The following is a 23,354-nucleotide window of genomic DNA, read 5'->3' as shown; positions in this document are numbered from 1 at the left end:
CCCAGCCTTGCTCTCCGCATGCATTTGCCCAGTGCATCCACACCTGCACAGAGCAGCACACGTATATGTAATGAACAATATAAAGGTAACTCCGCACACCTTCCTCACACGCTCACGTAGACAGTACATAAATTGGCTTGCGCTTACAAAGCTGGAAGTAAAACTGCCTAAACTCTGGTTGCAATTTACAACTCATTGTAGGTAAATTAATAGCCAAACAATAGTGTGGAAGTTCTAAATTGTTGAGTGGAAGTGATTGCCAGGCTTACAACTTCAGTGTTTTGGGTGTCCTCATGGCACAGAGTCTGACAGATTTGTTCCACTGCAGGCGCCTTTGGGTAAAAGTAAAATCTTCCACATTACTGTATTGCCGGTGAGAATGTAGAATCAGCACTTAGGTATGGATTCTCTCAACCTCCCTACAGAAATTTATCCTTCCTAGCTCAGGAGTTAATTTCTCTCTCATTTTGGTTTTCTCAGGTTCTCGAAGCCGGCACCAATGTTCTTGGATGATTCCTTCAGGAAATGGGCGCGTATCAGGGACTTTGTACCCCCCTTTGGAATTAAAGGACAAGGTAGGAGAAAACTTTTTCAACAGCTATTGAAAAAGAAGGTGGTTCTGCATATGCTTGCCCCATCTTGTTTTTCTGTTTTGAAAGCTCAGGTGGTCCCTTGGGCTCAGCTTTCTTCTCCTGTTCCAGAGAAGCATTGTACATGTAGGTCTCAGAAACCCAAAAGGGTTTTCACAGCTGGAACGTGGAGGATGGTTTAGTATGGGGAGAGTCAGTGCCACAATGGCAATTTAGACCTATCACCACATTCTGGAAGAAACATTTTAGCATTGACTGCCATAGCTTGTAGCATCTTTGCTGACAGCAGCAGAGAGACTCCAAACTGATTTAAAGTACCTTTAAGTCAGTAATTCTCTAAAGAACAGGAAAGACTCCTCTTTCTGAGTTTTGGAGCCTAGGGGTTGACCACTGATACAAATCTTCATTCTCTTTTCATAGCATTTGGTTGTATAATTATTTTATGGTTGTGCTACTTGTCGACTTTGATAACGAATAGGAAAAATCTGTCAGATGCTTTAGTGATGATTTGTAATATGCCTTGTCCTGCAGCTGGAGCGTGGCAGCAGGGGCTGTGTCTCAGGTATGCTGTGGGAGAGCGAGAGCGGTGCTGGTGGTGATAAGATGGGAGCCAGTAGCCCACCCAGCAGATGATATATTTTGCAGGTGACACAAGCTCCTTGCTATCCCGCATGTGCCACCAAAGGCCTCTCTGGGTGAGTGGTGGTGGAGCAGAAGGCTTATGCTCACAGCAGTCATTTGGTGCAGACTTCCTGAAGTCTGATGTATTTATTAAGAAGTGTTTGTGGCATTGCATCAACTTCCAAGATTTTTTTTTTTACCCTGACAAACTCAAGATTGCAGATGGCCCCCGTAGAAATTGAAATACCTGGTGCAGAAAGGACCACAGCTACAATAGGCTTGGGTCTGTCTCTCTCCGTGGAAGCAGGTGTTGTAGTTGCTAGAACAATCTCTGATCAAATCAAAGGCTCTACTGACAAATTTCTTTTGGCTTGCATCAGTTCCCTTCTTTGTTTTGTATATGTCCATTCCTTGTCCAGTCGGTCTTTTGCAGCTCAGTAGGCAACTAATTACTGTCCTCTAAATCAACCAGCAGAGTTTGCAGCAAAGAAATAATAGTGGCAGCACAAGTGGAAGGCTGCGTTGATCACGGAAGGGCTTGTCCCCTTCTAACAGGCACACAAGGTGTACAAAGCTAGGGCAAGCTGCCTGACCAACATGGAGGTGGGATTTGCAGATTACACGATGTCGGCTAGACCTAATAAAAATCATTCCGTTAAACTGAATCCAAATGGAGAAATTCACCAAAAGGGGATGACGGAACGGCTCTGGCAGCCTTCTCCCTAGGTTTGTTGCCAGCTTGTATCACCACTGCAATGTTATGTAAATCTGGTGTTTTATATTGGATTTCCTCAGTTAAAAAGAGAAATGAGAAATTGCCATTATTTAAATGGCTGTGAGCTGAAGCCATGGGACGGAAACCGTTGAATGGGTTATTTTTTTAATGCCCTCCTGGGACTGAATTTTGTGCCAAGTTTCAGTCTGGAGCAAGTTCTGTGTGTGGGAGGGTTGAATTATAAATCTCTGTAGCCCAGGATTTCTAATGGCCGTGCTGACAGGCTGTGAGTCCTAGCGATGCGAATGGCGCCCTTTCATGTTACACATCACTTGGAATTCTTGCATCAGTCTTTTCTGGCCGTCCCACGGGATGCATTCTGGCTCAGCTGAGTGATTGGATGATGGGATCAGCACCTCATTAGGGCTTTCAGTCAGGGCAATCTAATGATATCCAAACAACCGACCCAGGCAGGCAGCGTGGAGCTCAGTCACGTGCTAGTGCAAGGTGAAGACTATCAGAGCTGGGATGTGCATGGGAAAAAGAGTAGTCGGCATGGCTGAGAAAGTGTAGAGAGATGTGCCTGTGTTGAAACAGATGGGGCAGGAGTTTTGCTCTGTGCGTTAGGAAGCTCTGTGACACCATCAGCTGGGATTTCCGACGTACATCACACTGGGAAAGGCGGTCGGTGTTTATAGACGCTGACTGTAGCTGGGTTGGTAAAGGGAAGATTTTGTTGAGAACTTTGGTGAATATCACCTGGCGTTTTCAGGTCACTGTGATCTCGTCCAAGTGCAAAATGGCTTTTTTTTGGTGTGAAATATAGCTACAGGATGAGCTTACTTTCAGTAATGCTGCATGTTCCAAGAAACTTCTAGAAACTAATCTGTGGCAGCTTGAAAGTACTAAAGTTATGAAATCAAGAGCTTCTTAGCAGCTTGGAGGCTAATCCACCATTTCTGCTTTCTCTTGTTAAAGTTTCTCTCTATTCTTCAGACTTTTAGTTACGTTTTTCTTTGCTTTGTCTCTGGAAAAAAAAAAAAACTGAAGTCCTTTTTCATCCGTCACTTGGTGTTTACTGGTCCAAGAAAGAACAATTCCAAGATTGCAAGAACAAGTCTTGCAATCTTTAGGGGAAAGCAGCTTTTGAGGAGCATTGTCTACTGAGCTGCACTAATTTGGAGTAACACGTCTATATAAATTACATGTAAAAGAGTAGAAATGGCTCAGAAATTTTCAGAGCAGGACTACCACTCTTTAAAGGCGATCATATCAAGGCAAAGGCAGTATGCTGATCATTTTGACACAGTTCATCAGGGATCTTCATTTTCTTCAAAAAGAATCTGATTGTAAAGACAGTTCTTCCATCTCCAGATGCTAAAAAGTACTCAGTATAACATAGAAAGCTTAACAGTGTTTCTTCATGAAAGAATGCTTACTCCTTTTCTCCATTGGTCATTTTCTGATTTGGCCATTAGCCCATGCAAGGGGGTTTTTATGACCAGAGTACTCCGCTCTCTCCAAGAGCATTTGCGTGTAGAAGCCCTCAAGGTGAATATGGTTCTGAATATGAAAGTTTTTAGACTTTCCACCCGAATGATGCTGGTTCTGAAACGGACTATTGCAGTAAGAATAATGCACATCTCATGTCAGATTGGCAACCGCTGCTATCGTTAGTTAACCACCTTAGTGATTACTTGTCTGCTAAATGAAAGCAGCACAGGAATAAGCAGGTGGTGACCCTACTGCTTTATGAACAGGACTTTCTGAGATGAGGCACGTGGTAGGAAGTCTTATGCAAACTTTTTGAACAGTGGCCTCTGAGTATCCTCTACAAGGTATTAGAAATAGATGAAGAGGAGTTTGAGGAGCGGTTGTACCTTTTTCTTAAACTGTCTTAAATGGGCAGAGAGTTTTAGTACATGTTGTACGTGTTGATCCTGCCTCTGTTCACCAAAGATCGGGACCAAGGATTGATCCTAATTACTTGATCCCAGTCCCCAGCGACCTGGGACAAAAGCGGAGCTGAGAACTGTCAGGAGTGTTGGAGCTGATACAGTAGATTGAAGGCGTCATTGCATTCATCACAGATGTCTGTAGCCCTTTGTGGGAACTCTTGCTTTCTCTCTGTGCAGAGAACAGGGAAAGTAATGGATATGTCATATTTCTGAAGAGGCGCGAGTATATTAGGTTTTGACACCACAAAGGGTCGCTACAAGTATCTAGTTTGGCCTTTTGTGTAACAGTGGCTCTAGGTTTCACCCATTCTGCAGCTGGCTATGAATGTATGAGGTTATCTTTCAGAATCTGAACCAAGATTTTCGAAATGATGAAGCATGACCATGTTGTCAAACAGGCCAGTGTCATATTTTATTTTAAAAAATGAGACCATTAGTGCCACGTTGAGCTTGTTGTCTCCTACTATGTGACTTGACAGAATCTAGAAACGGGATGTGCCACTGTGAGCACTTGGAAATGATGACTCCATCTCTATTAATAAATAAAATGGTTGTCTTCTGGTCCTGAAGGCAGTTGAGCTCATTGTTCAAACAGGTTAACTCCCTGCCCACCCACCCACCCCCCCCGAGGGTGGCCATATCCAGGCTTCCTATCAAGAAAGGTCACTGTCCTGTATTAGCCTGTGACCCTATGAATGCGTGAGAATTATAGAGGAGATTTGTTGGCCCTGGTGAAAACCATCAGGGACTGCGCTAACACTTTAATAGTATGGACTCTTGTGGGCCTGTGCCCTGCTGCCGATTTGTTTATTAGTGTGTATACAGCCAAAGCGAGGGATGTCATTCCGGAACATGATTAAATTAGTCAACTTCAAGAGTTGTCAGGAAGATCAAACTGTAACAAGAAGTTGGAACTCTAAAAGCTACAAATGTCAAGATGGCCTGTGGGGGACAGCTCAGGCTGCCAAGCACCCTCCTGTGTCCCTGGCTATTGTTTCAGCATTAACTGGGATGCTGGAGTGCCTCCCACGTTTCACCATTTGCGAGGGTCTAATTTGCTTGTAGGAATTCTTCTTTCCCAGCACCCACCAAGCCTGCTCTTGCAGCTTTTTCAGTGAAGACCAAGGAGACTGTAGCAATCTCAGGCTCTTAAACAAGTTACATGGAGATTTTTTTATTGGAAATTGAAATGTCGTCTTTTGTATTTGCACCCTTTTCTAGCAGTGCTCTATCAGTGTAACTCATGGAGGTATGAATATGCACATGCTGTCCATATTGTTGCAGAGATCCTCTAGCATGTGCACTGCTTTCAGGGTTAAATTCGTCAATGAATAAGCAATGGAAAAATTGTTTATAGTGTTAGTGAAATTATTAATCCCAGAGGGCCTCCTCCCCAAATTTACCTCTGTAGCTAAAGGAAAAAGAAAGAGTTATTTGGAGAAGGGCAACAAACAAGACTGGAGAAATACCTGACTATTAATAGAATTTCTCAATACATGTGGCTTAAAGAATATAAAAGGCTTTCATAAGAAAGAGTAGCTAGTATCTGGCATCCTCTCTGTGTAATGAGGGACGGGAGAGTTCCTGCAGTATTTTTTGAACTTAAGTGAAAACATATGCCACAGCATACACTAAAAGACTAAACAGACATGATCCATGTAATTTCCATGCATTTAGTCAGTAATTGTGTCATTGCTTAGCAGTAATTATAGCTCTTCACTTCTACCTTTGTTCCTGCTAGATTGTTTTAGGCAGAGACACTGCTTTGTTGGTCCTAAATCAGTTTGTCTTTGAAGGTGATATTTATTTCTTAGGGAGTGACTGTCTTGTCACCATCTCAGAATTTGCTTCCAACCAGGAATCTAGGAAGCAATTTCTCCCCCAGGGTGATAAGAGAATATTAAGAACATGTTTGGAGTGCTACAATTTTATCAAATGGAGTATGTACTACTGGCCAGGAGACTTAGTATTTTCATCCGACAGAAGAGGGGCATCTGGAATTGGTGACACATTCAGTGACAAAGGAATCAAGTCTTTGCCCAGAGCACCAATGCTAATAGATGTATTGTGCAGTGGTTAATTGTTCTTGTACTGGGTTTTATTTGGATGTTTTCTTTTGTGTTAGTGCTTCTGGGAAGAACCATGGTTCAGTGCTGCTTAGCAGTGGTTTTGTTAGTCTCATGGGGAGAGGTCATTCCTCTTCAGTGAAAATGTTGAGTTTTCAGGCATGCAAAAGTTGGCATATCAAAATGTTATCGGGAGAAAATCTCTTCTCTTTTCATGCATGTTCTTTTCTTGCATAGCTTTTTCTTCCACATCAACTTTCGTGGCGTGAGCAATACTTTATCTTCGAGAAAATATATTCACTTGGATATCACAATTGAAATTTACAGCTGACCCAAAGAAAAACTGTCAGAAAAGTAGGTCTTTTCCAACGTACTTTTCCAGTTCTTTGCAGAGGCTGGAGTACCACATGCAGACACCTTCCCTACATTTGACTGGGTCTGCTTGATAATGAGGTGTCTCTTTTCTGCTTTAATTCTCCAACCTTGTCCTTATTTTGTTAGCTGTACTCTATTGTACAGATGATTTTTCTGCTGTGAGCATTTTTTCTGTTCTTTGTGTGTTCTTCCTTTAACAAATAAGCAAGGAGCACTAGCATGTATGGCCGTTAGTTCTGTTCAGAGTACGTATTGACACAAGACTGTTGTTTCTCCTTGAGTTTGAGGCAGATTTCTGAACTAGTTTCCACTAGAATTTTACATTTGACCAAAATTGGTAATAGTTGCCATTATTGCATGGGAATATAGCTATAAAAATGCTGCTGTTTCCCCAGGGAATCTAGCTGATTTTATAGCCTCAAGAAATTAAATGAGAGGTTTGAAGGGAAAAAAATTAAAAGTTTCAGAAGAGGTAGAGGATCAGCTTTTCATTACTGAATAAAGCCTCTAAAGGGAAGTTATATTGTGAATTTTGAAGTTAAATCAACTCTCACTCTTGAGCTCTCTTGATGAAAAGTACAACCCTCCAGTGCAGTCCCTTATTTCAATCAAAATTGATGCTTTGCAGTTGAATGTGCTTAAAGAATAGTCTTTCTCCCAACCCACTGAGAAGGGAAAGGTGCCCCAGGGAGATCTCAAACCCCAAGTTTGCAGTTAACTGGGTGACTCCATACTGGAGTTCTTCCCAGAAGTGTTGATGTGTAATTGAGACATGGATATTATTCCTATCTTTTACCTCCTGGAGGGGAGAGCAGGTCTCCTCTGGCTGCTGTGTTTTGAAGTGCCACATCTTAATGCTTCTGCAAGCGTCAGGAGAATTAGAAATCACTGTAGTAGTTAGAGTTTTTTGGCCTTGAAGACATTGCCTGGCCACCTGTGAAGGGGCATCAAAAACGCAGCAACAAAGGGAAGAATAGCCCTCTATAACAACTGTATTTATTTTCCCACTTGTCTTTGGACAGCACATTGTGAATCTTTCAAGGACCGTTTTCATTTGGTGTGAATTAACCTGTTTCTACAGGCTTTATTGCTTCCTGTGCATCAAACTTGAGTTTGGATCAAAATGGTTAATGCATGGTTATTGCAAAATGTTGCCCATTTTTTGGCATAACTGTTTTTTAAATTAATGTTCCAACTTTCCAAGCCCTGGGATTATGTTGGGAACTAAGCTTGTATTCTGAAAAAACAAACTCTTGGTTGTGAAGAAAAGCTTGAAAAAAAAATCCCTGAAGGCTCCAAAACGACGATGTAAATGAAGAGTCCAAATGTTATGTATTTTATTTATATCTTGTTATAAAAAAAGGCCTTAAGGACTTTTTGGAGCTTACGTTTAACGCATGCCAGGTTTTCCTAAAATTGTTAGGAGGTACCATGCATCTTCAGTCTTTCCTTTTTTTTTTCTTTTGTTTTGTGTTTTGTACCTATGCAACACTATATACCTCTTGTCTTAATACCATTAAAAATCGTCGGTGGAAGTATTGGGATATTGTAAGTAGTGGCGGTTTTAAGTCCTGTTGTTAGTAAGGTGTATCTCAAGTAAACCACCTAAATCTAGTACAGCTAATGACCTCAAGAAACCATTCTCTTGTATTTACGCACAAGATGTGATTTGGGGACAGATTCCTGCAGTTTGTAGTTAGCTGTCTTTGAGACCCAGTTCACGTGTTTGCAATTTGCTTCTAAGTTCTGGAAGTCTTTGTAGCTGCTTTCTCCTGCGTAGACCTCATAAAGTTAGCTGATCAACAATAAAAAGAAGTTTGTGCAGGGAATTTCAGACTCATCTTGATACCTGTTGTGCTCACTGGATTCCCAGCTTCACTAAGATACAGATAATATTGTGTGTCTGCAGCCGGACATGGTGTTTCTGGGAGAGAGCTGGAGGACAGAATATGTGGTGGGACTTGGGTCCATGGCCTTGTGCTGGGCACCAGGGTGGCAAATCCTTCTGTAAAAGATCACTCCTCAGCTCTTGTATGGAGCGAGATCTTAAGGAAAAAAAATGCTGAAGAAGGAACTTTATACAGAGCTGAACTTTCGGGTAGTGTAAAAAAAGAAATGTATGCACTGGGTTTGTGCTTACAGCTTGTTTGTAAATATTGTGATTTGTTTAATCCATAGCATTGATAGTGTTTAGCTTACTCTCCCCATGAAGCTGACACACACGTGGCATTCTGTTATCGTGGGACAGGGACCCATATGTGGAGGAGACTGGCATGCTTCAGGGATGTCTATCAACCTCACTCTAGTCAGTGTATTCCAAAAAGCTGAAGGTGATGCCCAGTGCCCTGCAGAAGTGCTGGCTGGAGGTGTGGCAGCTGGGTGACCAGCTGTGGAGGTGGGCACTGACCACGGCTCGCAGGGCAAACACGAAGAACTGCAGCAGTACACTGTTCCCTGATCCTAACGCATGGTATTCAAATACTTACTGCTGGCAATAAGGGCACGTAGACTTGATGATTTTTGAGGACGATGGCTGGTATGGACAATTTGAAAAATTACAGCCTCTTCTTTTGGCCACTTGAGAGTGCACAAACAGCCCAATTTGCCTACTTTCAAGGCAGGCAGAAGGTAGACCCTGTCAGATGCCTGCAGTAATCCCTGTGGAGTGGTAAGGTCTCCCATCTTTTTTTAATGATACAAGCGAGAAGCTTATGCATTAGAAACAACAATGTTAAGTGTTGTTGACATTTACAGTGAAGGTCTCTGCTCCTCCACATAAATAACAGAGAAAAAGGCTAGAGTTGAGACTTAGGCTGGTTCTCACTGTGTGGTCACTGCCCGCCTAATTTCTAACTATTTACTTTTAGTTTTTCCAAATGTCTGAAAATTTCAGGGTCAACCTGAAGTCAAGACATACTTGTGTTCAGAGAAGTCATGCAGTCCTGAGCTGCTTTTGAATCTTCTGATGTTATAAGGCAAAGCTGATAGAATATGTCATGATAACTCAGGATTCTTAGATAAATGAAGTCAACTCCTCCTTTAGATGGGAGGAAAATGTACAGAGGCTTCTTCCTTTGTTTGTAGAGTAATAGTGTGTGCATAGTGGTTGATAGATGAATGGGTTAAATAATCTCCTGCTCTCCCCAATAATCTAAATTCTCCGTGACAAGAAAAAAATATAATAAACTATGGCTTCAGAAAACTTTGCTTGCCCTGGTGATGTGTTCATTATTTAATAATGGGAGAAAGTGAGGGTGAAAATGCAGGATATTGGTTTTCATTTCCATTAATTTATCATTAAAGTATGGTAGCAGAACATGTAAGCCAGAGGGCTATCTGAAGATGAAAGCCTTTGCAGAGGGTTCCTTATCTAGGAGTCAAAGGCCTCATTCTGTTCCTAGTTACGTTACTCACTTGCCTTGTGACCTTCAGTAAGTTTGATTCTCTCAGAGTATAAAGACATTTGCTGCTTTCAGAAACGAGGAGAACAGGTGGAGGACCTGAGAGGGTGAATTCAGGAATATGCATGTATGTTTACATATGCGTGTATATGTATCACCTTACAGCCTTTGACTTGAAGGAGCTCTGTAAAAGCCACATATTTTTACTGTTGGAATAAGTTCACTTGCCTAATACTTCAACTAGAATTAAACAGCATGGACGTTCCTCCCTATATATAACATATGTATGTACACTATGTTCTTATGCCTACCATACAGATGGTTTCGGGTAAGCAGAACCACTGCATTACAATTTGCTCTTTCTGATGTGAACTGTTGGAGCTAACACAAATTAAAAATGGGCTGTCGGTGAGCTGCTGCTGAGATGTGTGCCACTCCCAGGACAGCAACATCTGTAGCCCTAAGGATGATGGCACTGCCATTGCCATTTAAACATCAGTGTTTGACTACAGACTGGGTTTAGTATTGATAACGTCTGCCTTGAATCTTGTGAGGATGAGTAGGAGGAACAGTTCACAGGAAGCGATATCGCTGTTGGGTTTCCTCAGCCTTCAAGCAGTTACCAAAACTATGGCCACTGGATGGCTGTTGGATGATCTGCACGAGATGAGTTTGGTCTTTGAGTTCAGTTTCCAGTGGGAAGTTTGTATTTCACAAAACATGCAGCTAATTAGCACCTGCTGGGCTGCCTGTTTGGCAGCTGGGAAGAGGCCAAAGACTAAATGCTTTTCAAAGATGAATTCACCTTTTATCCATACTGGTTAGGGGAGCAGAGTACAGGGAAGAAGTGCATGGTTTTGCCGGAGCTGTTCTGTTCCTGCCTGCTTAGTATGTCTGAAGGATTCCATGGAGAGTACAAGGTAGCCATGGTACAGTACTGCCAGCTCTCCTTGTCTGGGGTAAATGTGACATAGAGCTGCTGGATCTGTGGGAGCCGCCTCTGTCCCAGCAATGAATGGCAGGTAGTAAGTTCTGCTTGGTCTGAGCTGACCTTCCGTGGAACCCTGCAGGTCTCTGCACCGTGCTCTCCGTGGTTCATGTTTCTGGGCATATGGTGCTGAGACATGTCTACTGGGGTGATTTGCTAGGGTTCTGCATTGAACAAAAGTAGCTGAAACTTTTCCAGACTGGAAATGGCCCTCAAAGAATGAGAGACCTGTTTGAATGGGGATGTGTCTGAGCTAATGAATTCCGTTACACCTGAGCTGGCTGTGTGCCTGGGCCCTGGAAGCAAGAGGTGAGTGCACACATACCTGTTGCTTGTAACAGGAAGGATTTTTTCCTTTGTAGTACTCAGAACATGTATACTCAGGCCCCTCCTGGCCCCTCTTGGTGCAGAGGTATAACAAGGCAGAGCACACCCCCCGCTATGTCTGTTGTTCTCACTTGCTGAGCAAGAGAGAAATTGTGCCTGGGCTAGCATTGTGTCTGCATCCATGCCATGATTTCTTTACAACCTGAGAAACCATCGGGGGGGGGGGGTGTCAAAACAAATTGTTTGCATAGCTGTTGCCCTAATGAAACAATCTTTCTTTTAAGCATGGGTTCATGTTAAAGCGAGGGCTGTAGGCAGCTGGTGCCTTTTAAAAAAACAGAAAATAAAATCAATGGATGAATGGAGAAAAGCTGACAGTTATCAGGAACAACACGAGCTCCCCTGAAATGCTGATCTTGGGTTGCTCTGTTCTTTGTTTTTTGCTGTGTTCAATGCAAGTAGGTCCCAATCACGAGCTCTATCCCTCTTCCTTAAGAATATGCCTACCCCAGAGAAACTCGCTGCCCTGGGTGCCAGCTGTTCCCACTGCTGTCCCACCCCAATGGAGGGGTTCTGTGGCCGAGGTGCAGCATACCAGGTCTGCTGCTGATCAGATTTGCTACTAAATCAGGTAATGGTTTAGTACAAGTTGTTTAGAAGTTTAGCATCAATGTGTACAACATCAAAACTGGCTTGGTAGCCTTTCTGGCACTGTTCTGTAGAACAGTTTTTTTGAATCTGCCCAGAAGCTACTGCATGAAGATAGAGCATGTCAGTTATTGCCTAGATCATGGGGATACCGATCACGTTGTGCATACAGAGGCGCAGTCTCGGTGGATTGGGTCTTGAAGACTTGGCCTTTCTTTTATCCTTGCAAAACTCGCTTTCAGTCCTTGACAGATCAGTATTCAGCCAGTGGCTGTGCACAAATCCTGTTACTTGAAACAGGAAGGAATTTTTCTTTGTAGCATTTGTAACGTACCATTATTATCACTCAGTACATAGATATATAAGGCAAACTATGTTCATCACCCTTTCAGTTTCTCACTTACCCTGAAGAAAGCATGCTCCATCAATTAACTTTACATAATGCAGCTGCTTTCCTGGTGCCTGATTTTCTTTAGTTGTAGTCTGGAGATGAACACTGCTTTGTGTCCTGCAGGTCGCTATCTGTGATAGTAGTCTTTGCAGTGGTGATTTCAAGTGACCTTCCACCTTGACCCAGCTGCGGTAAAAGATCCTGCCAGTGGTTCCCTATTGTAGGTATCTTCATTGTCATGTGGAAGGTTGCAGATCAGCCACAGCAGCATCTGCTGATCCTTCAAACCTTGCCCCAAGAGGATACAGAAGCTCCTTCTGAAGGAGGTCTTGTCCTTCCATCCTGGTGCCAGTGAGCAAGGTGCCAAATGCAAGTGCCCACCTCAGCAGCAGCGTGGTGTCCATCTTCTGGTAGAGTTCCAGCTTGATCAAACAGATCTAGTGCCTCTCCCCTGCCCAGGTCATTAGCTTTTCCTGTTGGTGCTTGTGGCTCCTGCTTCTGGCTTCCAATGAGGGTGCTAGACTAGACAAACTGGCACTGAGGGCATCTGTGCCTGCCACCTTCATTCCTGCTGCGAGTCAACACTTGACAGTGAAGTACTTTGTCTTTTATTGAGCTTCATTCAGCAGTTTTGAGTAACACCACTGTGATTTGTGCAACTTCCAAACCTCTTGGATGCCATGTGTTGTTGGACTGTTGGGGCTGCTGAAGAGATACCTCCCATTTGGCTATTCATAATCTATACTGAATGTCCTATATTGTTGTTTGGTTTGTTTGTGTTTTCTCTCTGGATGATGGGAATGGGGACCATCGCCATCCCAAATGCTGCCGTATCCACTCCTAAAGTAATCGTATTTCATTCCTGAGCATTCGCTATGGAGGCATTACAAATTAGCTGGCAAGATGAGAAAAATGGAATTAGTTGAGTGCATTAGTCAACTGTATTCCTTTAATGGGCTTTTTAATATAGTATAACGGACGGCCTCCAGGTAGTGCGGGGTGTTAACTTGTGGGTGGCAGAGCAAACCTGGCATAAGGAAAGCTTGGTAGATGGGAGGTTGCAGCCCTTGACATGCAATCCTTTGATCTCTTTTCTGAGAGTGTGGGAAAACAACCACAGTTACGTATACTGTCCAGTAAAAGTCAACGTATGAGACAGGCCAAGGAGAGGACTGTGGCATGGTGCCATTAGAGGTCACAACAACCTACTGCTGTTGCAGCAGACTTGGGGAAATAGCATTCCTGTTGGAGAGGGAGCCCACTGCCAATGCATCAAAAGAAATTCTTCAGATGAAGGAAAATTAAACAAGAACACTGTTTTGTTAGCAAAGTAAGTTGCTTTTACCCTACAAATTGCCTCTTTCCTTACTCCACTCCAAAATATGATCTGAAAGTAATCACAGTTCCCAGCTTGTAATGGTTGGCAGGGCCTGTCAGTAATGCCATGTCAAAAACTTCCCCAAATCTAAAAGTAATCAGAGTTTTCTGTTTATCACTTTTGTTTGTCTGCCTTCTGTGTCTTACCAGCTTGTTGTCAGGTTCAAAGCTGTTTGGCACATGGGCTGCCTCGAGCTTGTGTGTTCATCCCACACCCTCATCCTGTAGTTTCTGCGGAGGGAGGGAGTAAGAACAGAGCTCTTTATTTGAAAGGGACTCCCCTTTCTGTGCTGATTGCAGAAAGTAGTGTCTATCAGGAAAGCTATTTAAGTTCACTGTAAACAATCACTTGATGTCAGTCTTCTTAATGTTCCTGTGTCATTTTTAATCTTTTGTAAAGAAATTAGACTTATTTATTCCTTTTGACTGGTTGTTTCCTAAGAACTTTTGAACTAGTTGACCGATATATTTAAGGGAAGGATATGATAGATATTTAGAGTCTCCCAAGGAAAGTGGAAGGGGACCAATTGTTCACGATCTTTTCCAGTATAAATGAAGCTCAGAGAAGCCATATTCAAAATCAGGAAAAGGAAGCGATTGAAAGTCCATATGGATCCAGGAGGATTCTGAGCTCATGGAAGAGAAATCACTGAGGGTTGCCAGATACATAGAAGCTATACCTGACACGTTAAATCCTTGATTTGAAAATAATTAAACAGTAGAAGAGAACTTCAGGCCACAGTCAGTCAGGATTTGGAGAGAGATGAACTTTTTGTCGGACCCAGTACAGCCATTCTGAAGTTACTGGTGCATTTGTAAATCCAGGCTAGCTAAAGCATTGCTGCTTCTTGGCCCTGGACAGGTCACGGTAAAGGAGTTTGGACCTTTGTGGGGGAGAGAGGTGGAAAAATTAAGGACAAAGGACAAAATCTAGAAGGAAGCAGACTCAATTCTATCAACTATGGAAATTTTTATTTGTGTAATCATTGTGCTTCTACAATTTAATACATTTCATTTGTGTGTGTGTCTACGCTTGCATAACTTATACCATCTGCTGCAGCGTTCACTGGGTGTCAGTGTAGGTTGTGGTTCCGTGGGCATTTATGTAAGCAACTATGATGGTTTAATTGGATTCTGCCATGAAGAAAGCCAGACTGAGGAACTGAACCTAAGCTAAAAGTAACCCGGGAAAATAAAAAGCATCAGTTTTAACCTGGTTCTGTTCCTGCATTCAGTTCACTGCTCAGCTGCATAAAAGCTTGTCTGAAAGCAAGTGACACTGAAAGCAAGTTGACAGTGATACGGGCTTTTGCATGTCTGAAGTGTTTGTGAATCTGCAGTCTCAGGGAAGTGGGTATGAAACCACGGCCTTAAACTGTACTGTGTATGTTCCCTGTCACTCCCTCTGTGCAAGGCATTTGCACACTGCATCAGAATTGGACACACAACATGTCTTTGCAGCCAGTGTGTAAAGGTCATTGTCCAGAGGACATAGGAATATGCAAGTTAGTGTTTATTCCTAATGTGAACCTTATTTCAGTTCCTCCAAGTAACTGCTTCAGATGCTTTACATCACTTTGTTTTTCATTTCCATTAGAAGTGAGAGCTTGTTCCTAATGTCGTCTTCCTTTCTCCCCAGATAATCTGATCAAAGCCATCCTGTCAGCAACCAAAGATTACCGTCTAACTCCAGCTCTTGACAGGTAAGATGAGACCTTTTAAAATAGAAGGAGTAGAAGTGATTATTTTCCACATGTCCTAAATAAATTTTGCTGGATTTTTTTGCCAGAAATTATTGCCAGTAAATTTGGCTGTGCTTTGGAGGTAGATCAGGAGCTGGAAACTGAGTCCTCTTTCCAGTAAATCTGTAAACTCTGGAGACCTCTAAGTCAAACATGAGTAGAAAAAAGCATTTACCTTTTGACTATTTCCTAATCTTTTGTTTCATATGGTGTTACAATACACCCTCTTGCCCCTTTTTCAAATAAGTAAATAGCAGGTTTTCAATAAACACGTTATTCTTTTTCAGCCTTTCTGACAAAGCAACAGGATCACAAGAAACCCTTAGAGGGAAAGAAGGGACTGGCTTGTTTTAACAATGTTTCGCTAATACCTCACTCTTAAAGCAGGAATGTGTGATTGTGTTGGCCAAGCCTGTGCCAGGATGTGATAGCAGTCTCCTGGGTCCTGTGGTGTTTGAATTGATGCCTTTAGAAGAAGCTCCTTTGATTCTTCAGTCCTATTGTAGAGGTTGCTTCTGAAACTCACTGGCATGTTTACGATCAGCTTCCCAATGATAGTCCTTTAGTCTTTCCTATCCTTGTTTTTCTGTCATTCCTTCCCTTTGCCCTGCAGTTTTGGTTTAGTGCCACCTCCCAGATTTGAGGTAATTTCTTTCAGAAGCTGTCAGAGGTTTTTGCTGGGACATGATCTCTTTTCAAAGTCCTGGTGCTACTTCTTTCCAAGCAGTGGTACTTCCTTGAACCCGGGCTAACAACACAGTTCCTGCTTTCTAAACACATTGGTTTTATTTCCTGGCCCAGCTCCGCTTCTGCCCACTTTTCCATGACAAAGTTCATAACCTTTTCCAGCCTTTCCGTAGGTCTCCACGTCTCTCATGTTGAGTAGAGCTTGCCCACTGCAGTTAGAGTTGGGACTTACTCTCTATGTGAAAGTTTATTCTTAGTTTTTTGCATTCTGTGTGCTAATTTAGGTTGCTTTGAAGTTTGCCTTGCCTCACAGCAGTGCCGGATAGGGTTAGCCTTCAGAGTTTGGATTAATTTGAGAAATGATGTGCAGAAGGCAAAATCATTTTACAAATGACCTTCTTACAGATTTTGCACACAACTGAATCTCACCCATCTGGGGTTTATCTCAGCTCTGGTTGGAGAGTTAAGATTTTAATCTTTGAAAAATCCACATATAGACTCTTTCAGAAGGTTGCTCATGGGAAATTAGTGTTAATGAAAGAGGTCAGGTGGAAGATTCTTGCAGTGAAGATTAATATAATTGTGACCCTTGCTGCTTACCTGTTTTTTGAGGAGTGGAATGTTTCGGTTTTTTTAAAAGTAATTTCTCAGGAGGTTGTGAAACATAGCCACTGTAGCATGAGCTGCTCACTTTGGTTTTACATTCTTTATAAAGGATTTGGTGCAGAGATAGGAAAGACCTAACACTCAAGCCTTCATGAAACATATGCAAAGTCCCTGAGATATCAAGTATGAACGAGACCTAAGGAACAGGCTAGAAATGTATTTCTGTAGTATTGCAGTAACAAGGTTTGGTGGTGTGTATGCTTGTAAACACACAGATATCTTGGGGAAGTACTGTTTTCTTGGGAATTTTTGTGATAAATGCAAAGCAGTGGATGTTAGGTTGTGTAGTACATATGACTCACAGTCAAATACCTCCCAGAGCCCTTCCAAGTGAGCAGGTCTTAGGAAAGACAAAAATTGAAGCTGATGTGGGAGAAAGGGGCAAGAAAGGCTTGGGATAGCAAGCCGCAAAGTGAGAGCCTAAAGCAGTAGGTGGATGGAGTTGCAGCAGAGGGGTTATTACAAGAGAGAGCTTGGATACTGTAGGAGGTGTTAAGGCTACCACAGTGCTCCTCTTGGAAACCTGCTTGGTGAGTAGGGCATAGGTGAAGACTTGGGTATCTTTCCAGAAATGTTCTTCAGCCATGATCGTCAATGAATTACAGTGCTGGCAGCAATGGGTATCTGCCATTTTGGATTCCAGAAGAGCTGGTGGAGCAGACTGATGAGGGAAGGTTAGCTACTTTCTCATCTTGTCTCAAGCTCAAAGCAGAGCCCAACAGTTCCTCTCCGTGGTAGCTCCAGTGTGCTGGGAGGGGGGCCTTAAGGTTTGGCTCACTCCCTTACTGCTCACTGGTCAAGGAGAAAGCCCAGACCTCTCCCCTTTGCTTACCACCTTGGAGCAACTGGAGAGGGCCTGATTTAAGGGACCTTTTAAAGGTCCCTTCCAAGCCAAACTATTCTATGATTAAGGGCTGAAAAAATGCCTTATTGTGAAAGAGTTAGATAAGAGACACGGCTAAAGTCTGTGAGGTACAAGAGGTCAGACTTAGGAGATCTTGTGAACCCTTCCACTTGTAGGCTCTCAGAAGTCTAGTGGGCTGATTCTAGCAGTAGGGAAAAAGTTTCAGGTTTGCCTTCTCTTCAGGATGGAGTTACACCAACGTTTTCTCTGTTGGCAAAGCCAGTCTAAGAAGCTATGTTTGCTGCTGCTGCCTGCTCTCAGACTTCAGCTCCCTACCTTCTCCTTGTGCTGCTGCTGCTGTTTGAAGAGGGACTTTAAAGTGGGTCACTGAAACGATTCCAGTTTAAAAGTTTTTCTCCTAACCTGGGTCATTCTAGTGACCTCATTTACAGAGCTCCCCTCCCACTGAAGAGTTGCGCTGGCACGGCGCTGCAACAGCAGCACGAGAGGCAGAGGGATGGGGATGGGTGAGGAGGGTGAGCGCTGCCGAGCCTATTGAAGCAAGTGTTCATGTAACCACATGCTGAATGCAGCTTTCCCGGGGGAAGGGTGGGAGAGGCAGGAGAGGTGAGGTCAGAGCAGCGCGTGAGAGCATAGGAAGGAAAGAGGGAATTAGAGTTGTATGGTGGGGGATCTACACCAAGCCTTTAGTCTTGTCCTCACCCAAGCTTCTCCATTTCTGTCCTCCTTCACAAAGCTGTCCCTTGAGATGGTGCCTTCACTTGCCTCCCATAAGCCCTGGAAATGAACTTGTTTGATTATCGCTGTGCCAAAAGCGCATCCTGATGCACCTTTCCTGACACAATGTACCGACATGGTGCTGAAATGAGGCAAACTCGATCCTTCCGGGTATGCGTACACCTTTAATCATCCCACAGTGGCTTTGCCAACACACTCCAACTAATCCCTCCATTGTGAGTAGAGTTGTGTTAATAACTAGCAGCAGCTGGAGGGCATGTGAACAAATGCTGTAGTTCACGCCTGTAACATAGTGTAAGTGATGCCGTGCTTTCTTAGTTTTCTTCATGACTCCTTATTGTGGCACCTTTGTGTTGACCTGCTTACAGTAACCTGCTTCAGCCCCAGGGCAGGAGGTAGATAAAACTGCAGTTGTGTTTGTGAGGGTAGTTGCAACTCAGCTCTGAGCTTTTCTGGAAAAGACTGGAGATCCAGGGGACTTTCTCTAGAATCAGTGTCCTCCTCTTTCAGAGCTTGCATGTCTTTCTCCCTAACACAGATGTCGGCGGGCCTCGTCTTTGGCACTTCAGAGTTCTCTTGCCCTCTGTTGGCTTTTCCAGGCCCATTTATATCACTGACATTTTCACTGCTTGCTTTAGTGGCTCCTCCAGTGGCCTGCCCCTCATTCTGGAAATCAGTCACGGCTTGGTTTCTAGTTCCATGGCTCTTCTGCTGGCTGGACTTCAGTGAATTTTTGGGTTAAATCTCTGCGGTGATGACCTGTAAATTTCCTATGAAAAGACATAAATATAAAAACCTGACTGACCCTTTTGTATTGCCTCCAGGTGGTAATGAAGGAAAACTGGGATTTTGAGCTTATAACTAACACAGTCTTTACTAATGCAGTATATAAACTAACAAGTGAGGAAGGAATTTGATAGAGCAGGAGAGATGTGTGTGTCCCTCTGCCTCAGGTTGATAGCACCAGTTTAAGTAGCAGCAGCCAGATCAAACCAGAATATGCTAAGCCTCCCTAAACACCAGTTACCCTAAAGATGTATTTTTTAATTATTCTGTTATATCTTTCCTCAAAGCCTTTAGTTCCAAAGTTGCGTAAAGGAAGGCGTTGTGGTTTTTCTCCCCTGACAAATCCCTAAAGCGCTTTGATAAGAGAGGAAGAGGAAGTAGCACTTGCTACAACGCATACATGTGTGTTTACAGTGCTATATTGTTCAAGATGATCTGTGTGAATCCCAGTTTTGGTGTAGATGAACTCAACCTCTGAACATCTGTGTCAAGAGGCTGTACATCTGGCTGCAGCTCCCAGCTTAGGGCTTTAGGGAAAGTCTGTCTGGTGTGGAAAGTCCGTGACCCTCCTTCATACCACCCTGGTAGCAAACTGGAACCTGGGCTGTGTTCGATGTGTTCAGTTCTTGAGCTCTTCTGGAACAGAAATACAGCTTTGACATACTATGTAAACAAACAAAAAGGTGTTTGCACACTTCTTTGTGGAGAAACAATTGAGCTGTAACTGATGCTGCTTGCACGGTGTGTTTCTTCAGGCAGAAACTTGCCTGGAGCCAGCATTGACTTTGCAGGTTTCCCATACTCAAGCACCATCAGTCAGTGCTGGCTGTGAAGGAGCTCAGCCACACTAGTGCCAAGTGTCCAAACTTCTGGTCAGGATGTGAGGTCAGGTGCCTGATGTCCCTGCTGAATGCTTCCCTTTCACAGTGCCATCAGGGTGGCCCTGCAATCTTCTCAATGTCCCACAGTGTGATTGCCAAATCTGGTGAGACCAAGCCAGCTCACCTTTCTGCCTGTCTTGATCAAAACAGTCCTGGCTCCCCAGACTTGATGTACACACCTGATGTGCAGAACCCAGGCAAAGTCCAAGACTTACCATATCTTCATCATGTGCACCTGAAGAAAGCAATCTGCACCTGAGTACTGCCTTCTGAGCGTGCAACAGAGACTTCCAGCTTTGCGATGAGAGTGGGCAGAGTACTTTTGAAAGAAATTTAAGAAAAAGCTGCTAGAAGATCAAAGATTAGACCTTAGCGTCAAAAAGATACTAATGAAAAATCTTATCTGCAGACTTCATGAAAAAGGAGGACGCATTTAAATTTGTCAAGACCACAAGGGTATAAGAGTGGTTCAGACATGAAGCTGGGCAAAGGTGATAAACCTATCAGTTATGATGAGTAAAGGCAGAACCATTCAGTTAAGTATTCATTTCATTTTTGGGGGTAAAGATGGAATGATGTTGTCCCATTTTACAGCAATAATGAAATACTTTGTGTATTTTTATTAGTAACTGTGAGGATGTTAAATGACAATTATATGTCTTTTTAAATCAGTAAGCACTGAAGTATTTAAATTAGAGTTAAATAAAGAATTATTTTTGTTATTACTGTTTGCTTTTTAACCCTTCTTGGAATGTTGGATAGAACAGCAAATGTTGTGCCGTTCTGGGAGAAATATGGGAGATGACAAAGAGGTGGCTGTAAGTTGATTAGCTCGGTTTTGCAGGAAGAATCCTAGAAAGTTAGATCTGGGACAGAGCTAGGATAGCAGCATAATTGATATGAGTTATCTTGGGTTTTGTGGAAGTGAAATCTTGTCATGTAGAGGATATATTTTTTAGATGAACTTGAAGTTTGATTGATAAAGGGTAACCTTTTAAAGATAGGCATTAGTTATTTGTCTCAGTCCATTATATTCTGATTCTACACAACACCGTTGTAGACATATCCTTTTTAGGAATGGGATATGTCACACAGCTTTAAAAAGTTACTGTCAGGGTTGAGAATTAATCCTTTAGTGACACTTCTAGTGTAACCCTGTGGCAGGTGTTCGCAGTGGTTAAAACCAATCTGGAGGAAATGTAAAATTACACTAGGAAAATTTGCCAGAGCCAAAGACTGGGGAAGTAAGGAGTAGGAGGGCCAGGTCAGTCTAGACCTTTTCGTAGGGTCTTTCTCTGAACAGTCCTTTACTGGAGCCAAATCAAAAGTCAGGCGTCTCAGAGGTGACAACACAGATCGTGCTTACAAGATGAGGATTATATTCTGCAAACCAATGACTATAAAAAGAACATTGCAATGATGTACATAAAATCTCTGTGTAAAAGGGACCCTGCTTTGAGCAGCATTAGCTCCGCATGCTGGTCTTCCAGAGTCAGTGCTTCGGAGATCTGGGGAGAAGTTGAAAACAGTTCAGAGAGGTACTGCAAATGTGACTCAAGATCTAGGAGATCTGCCATACTGTAAGAGATGTGATGAGCTTGCTCCAGTTTGTATGGTCAAGAGAAAATTAAGAATGGGCTTTGATCAGTCTACAAGTACTGTGTGGGAACAGGGCCATGAAGAGAGGCTGCTGGAACAGCTTTGGCTGGTGGAACTGGTTCTTTTCTCTCATGTGTAGCGGCTCACGCTCACCAGTCTGACCCGTGACTGATTATCCACCTCGAGGCAGATGTTTACACACAGTGGTTTGTCAGTAAGTGGATCACATGCAGATGTGGAAGGGACTGCTGACAGTAGATGGTGCTTTAATTTAGCTGAAAAGGGAAGAATGCGATTAAGTGGCTTGAGGCTGAAACAAACACATCTGTATTCAAAATTGGTAAGAGCTAGCATCCTAACAGCTAAGCATCCTTTCCCTAAGTGGGAAAGGGATAGAGGGGGAGTGTCTATAGCTTGCAGCCTTTGGATTTCGGCATGGTGGTATTCTTCAAAACGTAAAATTAAGAAAAGTCATGGCTTAGAGACAACTGGGTAGAGAAATTACAGTATTTCACCCAGCAGTCTGTTGTTTAGGAGGTCAAACTTTCTTATCGTAATCATCAAAAGAGCGTATTTTCATCTGAAATTTCACTTGGCCGGAACTGAACTACGTCTTTTTTCCCTCCTGCAGCACCTTTTCCTTAAAGGTTTTGACAAAGCTGTTACCATCTTTGTCACTTGGTTGGGTGTACTTGGGGCTGACTCTTTCCCTTCCCTCCCTGACACAATATACTGCCTGAACCAGATCTTGCCTCTGCTTTCTCCTTGTCGCCAGAACTGTATTTTTTTTCTGTGCCATTGTCTATTAAAAAAAAAAGAAGTTCTTTCTCTATTGTGATTTGATTATCACAAACATCCACATTTCTTCGGCCCTTAGGGACATGAGTAGTGGGCTAATATGTCCATCTTCTTGAGGAGTTTTTTTCTTTTGGAAAGGCTGGGATCTGCAGTGAAACTTTATCTGGCCTGGGGAAGCTGTTCCTGAGCATTTCTTGGTGCTCTGTTAATTCTGCGCATATCTCCAGCTAATGGCTCTGTCAGCAGGGTAACCCTCAGTGGTTTAGCTGAGTCTTTAAGTGTGCTCCAGCCCCGCTCTGCAAAGGCAGACCCCACAGAGGTAGAGCTTTTCTCACGCTGGCTCCTTAGACTGATTACAGCGAGGACAGCCTAGAAGAGACCAGTCGACTGTGCCTGGGACTAGGAAGGCCGCCTAGCCCAGAGGTCTGCTCCAAACAACTGATTGCCTTGGACCCTTTCCGAAAAAGGCTCTGCAGACACGTATTCCTTCAGTGAACTACCAGAGATGTAGGCACATTGCCAGAAGAGCCAGCTGCATTTGGGATTAGATGGCTGGAAAGAAGTCCTCTCTCTGTCTTCAAAACGAAATCACTTTTTAACATCTGCTGCAGAGAGTTCTTGTGACTCGCGGTTCCACGAGAAACCATTCTCTTCCTTCTCTTTCCTGTTTCTTTGTTAATTAAGGTTATTTTCCTTCCCCTTCCTCACCCATTATGTCTTCATATATGTTTCCTACTGGATGGGGGGGGGGGGGGGGGGGGATCCTTTTTCTATCCATTTAGTGGTTTTCTGTCTCTTGAAGTCTCATGATAACTGCAGCAATTTTGCACTCAGCAAGGTGAGCACACCCCAGATAACCTGGCAAGATCTGCCTGCACTCAGAAAATTGCTTGGAGAGAGGACTTCCTCACTAAGCCTTTGGTTTATTGTTATTTCAGTGCTAAATGACTAATGAGAAGGTTTAAGTAAACAGATGAGTTTGATTCAAGCCCATCATACCAGGGGTGTGGGGGGAGAGGAGCTGATTGTCCTGACAGCTCATCTCATTAGGCCACACGTGGTGTGAGGTGTTGAAAGCAGTTTATCATGTGTAATGCCTGGTAATGACGGGGTGAGCTGGGGATCAAGTGTATCT

At 43.2% G+C, this 23,354-nt stretch overlaps 1 protein-coding gene across 8 annotated transcripts in view; it reads left to right on the top strand.

Moving 5' to 3' along the window:
- The window catches only part of ST3GAL3 (ST3 beta-galactoside alpha-2,3-sialyltransferase 3), a 194,364-nt gene that overhangs the window by 117,219 nt on the left and 53,791 nt on the right, over positions 1-23,354 (top strand). For all 8 annotated transcript variants that reach the window (XM_076340374.1, XM_076340373.1, XM_076340375.1 and 5 more), the window contains 2 exons: positions 481-575; positions 15,097-15,160. In XM_076340374.1, the coding sequence (XP_076196489.1) occupies positions 481-575; positions 15,097-15,160 (159 nt within the window). The remainder of the gene's footprint in view (positions 1-480; positions 576-15,096; positions 15,161-23,354) is intronic.

Source organism: Aptenodytes patagonicus, chromosome 5 (assembly GCF_965638725.1).
Source record: "Aptenodytes patagonicus chromosome 5, bAptPat1.pri.cur, whole genome shotgun sequence".
NCBI lineage: Eukaryota > Metazoa > Chordata > Aves > Sphenisciformes > Spheniscidae > Aptenodytes > Aptenodytes patagonicus.
The sequence above is the reverse complement of the archived record's forward strand: the minus strand, read 5'-3'. Positions and strand labels throughout refer to the sequence as shown.